This window comes from Mastacembelus armatus, chromosome 21 (assembly GCF_900324485.2).
Source record: "Mastacembelus armatus chromosome 21, fMasArm1.2, whole genome shotgun sequence".
Classification (NCBI taxonomy): Eukaryota; Metazoa; Chordata; class Actinopteri; order Synbranchiformes; family Mastacembelidae; genus Mastacembelus; species Mastacembelus armatus.
In genome coordinates this window covers 17,951,251-17,954,162 of record NC_046653.1, presented here as the reverse complement: position 1 = coordinate 17,954,162, position 2,912 = coordinate 17,951,251, and the positions used below count along the sequence as shown (strand labels likewise).

Genomic DNA, 2,912 nt, shown 5'->3' with positions numbered 1-2,912 from the left:
CAGCTGCTTTGTATTTTTCCTCTATTATTATGACATCTCTCGCCCTCAACACATTTCCAGCTTTCATTTTCTCATGCACACACTCACTATTGCCTGTGTTGGGCATTTTACAGTCCTTGAAGATCTCCCATATACAACAGGTGTAAATTCAGTCCCTAATATCCTCCCCATCTGCTTTCACTTCGCCGTAAGAGCTTGGAGCAGCTGAATCTGCTGAATTCACCTCGGTCCTCTTTGGACTGTGACCTACTTCCCGTAGAACATCTCCATAAGCACCTCCTCGATGTTGACGGTGCCAATGACTGGTCTGAAGAAGAGCTGAGCGACCACCAGCGGGCTGATGGCTCTCAGCATGGACAGAGCAATGAGCAGCTTGGCGAACCGCGTCGTGTCCTCACGGTGGATCAGTCTGACGTGCTCGTTCAGAGCCTGGTGCGCTTCACGGCGCAGCGACTGGATGTAGTGGAGACAGCGCAAACCCTCCAGATCTGGCATCGACAAAGACAGGCAAAGCATAATGTGAATACTAGTCTGTGAACCGGTTCCTACTTCTGAAAGTTTAGATTTCGGTAGATTAATTTCAGTGATTCACAGTTTTACTCTTAAAACACGCCAGTCTTTAAAGAAATAAGCTTACTCTTTAGGCTATAAATATTAGGCTGATCATTTCCAGATAACCCAGAGGTTCTGACCCATAATAACATCCTGCACGGTGACCTGTGCACCCTGACCTACCTGGGTTGAACAGCACAGCTCCTTTCAAATACGCGTATTCCTTAGTACTGATGTCTACACTCCAGCACTTCTTCAGGAAAGCTTTGATAGCTTCGATGTCCACCACAGAGACCCCGGCTGCCCCCCTGCCCTGGCCGTCCAGACCGTCACTCTGCCTGTCCGGTAAACCCGTGAGGATGCGCTGCAGCATGCTGGGCTCCACGGTCTCCGTGGTCTCAAAGTCCACCCGGTCTTGTGCGAGCCCCAGCACGAGCAGAGGCGCCCAGCCGCTCCGGATCAGCATCAGCTGGTCGTCCTCCGGCAACTCTCGAAAACAGGGGACGTTTTTCACGAACCGCAGCGTCTTCACCAGAACCGCCGACGCGGCTTTGCAGGTCACCTGCGGGGAGCGCAGGATACCGCGGCGCCGTGTGGAGCCGCAGGAACAAGCCTGCTGCCGGAGCTCCTGCAGCGAGGCTGGGGCGGAGGAGGAGGTGGAGTTTTTTTGGAGCAATTGTTGCAGTGTTTGTTGTTGCTGCTGCTGCTGCTGTTGTTGTTGTTGTTGGGGGTGGTGGTGTTGGTCCTCGGCGGTGCCAAGGCTGTTGCTCTTCAGGATGCTGTAGAGGATGCTGTTGTTGCTTCGGCCGCTCGCACCCCGACAGCGGCAGCCCTCCAGCGTGGCCATGGCCGCTCTACATGGGCCGGAGCTCAGCGACTCCCTCTCTCTGTTTGAAGCGCCGGGGGTCAGTGCCAGAGGTAGCTGTGTTTTTTTAGCCTCAGATAGCCCCGAGTGAAGGGCAGCACGTTTATATTAGCTCCTGTCTGTCCCCGAGCTTGGAGAGCTTGTTCAGACTGACTACATATCCCGCCTCCCCTGGCTCTGGCACCTCCTCTTTCTCCACCTCCTGTTTTTCCTCACTGTCTCTCTCTCTCTCTCTCACACGCGCGCGCGCACACACACACACACATACACATGCACACGCACACCTCAGAGCCCCTCACACATCCTTTTAAAGTGTCATTTTTGAAAAAAAAATATATATATATATATACACATATATATATAAAGACTAGCCTATAATATAAAGCAGTTCCCTTTTGCTCACATGTGAAAGGTTAAGAAAGACTCAAAACACAAAACGTGTGACAGTATTTTATCCTTATTGCACAATATACAACATCCACACTAAGCAGCCACAGTCAAGGGGCCTGATTAATTCAAATAAATGTGTTATTAAGTATAAGAGATGGATAAAGGAAGAGCAGGGCAAAAATAGACAGGGAGTCAAAGCCTGGTTCTATTCTCTGCATTACCTTGACTCTGGCAGTGCTGTTTATCAGACAGGAGCTGGTAAAAAATATAGGCCAGCGACAGAACTGAAGGCTTAATTATTTTAGGGACAATTTATATGATTTTCTGTGAGAAAGAAGTAGGAAGAGCTGAGCTGTGAAGGCCAGCTTCCAACCTTGACTCGGACACACTGATATTGATTTAACCGTGAAAACGGGAGCTGGTGAATTATGATGTCATGACTCAGTGCTCTCCTTGCTTCTGTCACTGAAGGAGGATGGGGGAACAAGACGGGGAGGGGTTTGGGTGGTTGGAAGAAGAGGAAGAGTGGAGGTCAGCGAATGAGAGACCGAGAAAGACGAGTCGGGATAAAGCAGATGAATTAGAGGTTTATCTTAATTGCTCCTAAGAGGGATCACATTTTAGGGTTGACTGCTACCTGAGAAAGTGAGGGAGCAAAGTGACTCTGGGAAAGTCAGAAACGATTACAGAGGAGTTTGACCAGAAAGCAGCCAAGCAAAGAAGCTGTCAGAATGAGGAAATTTGTGTAAGAATAATACAGAAGTTTTGAGCAAAGTTCCAAACATTCAAGCAGCTTTGATGGAGCCTTCACAAAATGTTCTTTTTGAAGAAGAGTTGACATTAAATGCATGGTGACTTTAAAGAAATAACAGTAAGCAGGACATCAGTGTCCCCTGCTCTGTTGCATTGAAGGACATGGCTATGAATGGCGGAAGAAAAACTTTTTGCAGTAGTGCTACAACATTGTTCAGAGGCCAAATGTCTTTGTATTGATTTAGCTGAGAGAGAAAACAGAGAGATTTTTCACATGTTTATATCAAGGACACCGCGGAATAAACAGCCTTCACTCAGCCTGTCTCTTCTCCTGCTCAAGGCCCAGCCAGCT

The 2,912-nt window shown here is 48.7% G+C and overlaps 1 protein-coding gene across 1 annotated transcript; it reads right to left on the bottom strand.

Moving 5' to 3' along the window:
* Window positions 1-1,551, bottom strand: nr0b1 (nuclear receptor subfamily 0, group B, member 1). Its single transcript, XM_026295525.1, has 2 exons — window positions 736-1,551; window positions 1-488 (listed from the first exon to the last, which is right to left on the bottom strand). Exons 1-2 carry the CDS (start codon window positions 1,397-1,399, stop codon window positions 247-249), a joined length of 906 nt encoding a protein of 301 aa, XP_026151310.1. The 5' UTR covers window positions 1,400-1,551; the 3' UTR covers window positions 1-246.
* Between the last annotated feature and the right edge of the window lie 1,361 nt (window positions 1,552-2,912).

What these genes read in the sequence shown, in the direction of transcription:
- nr0b1 (XM_026295525.1), bottom strand. Translation starts at nt 1,399, where the DNA reads ATGGCCACGCTGGAGGGCTGCCGCTGTCGGGGTGCGAGCGGCCGAAGC. An exon ending in AGCTGTGCTGTTCAACCCAG is followed by an intron (nt 489 to 735) that starts GTAGGTCAGGGT and finishes TGTCGATGCCAG; the next exon opens with ATCTGGAGGGTTTGCGCTGT.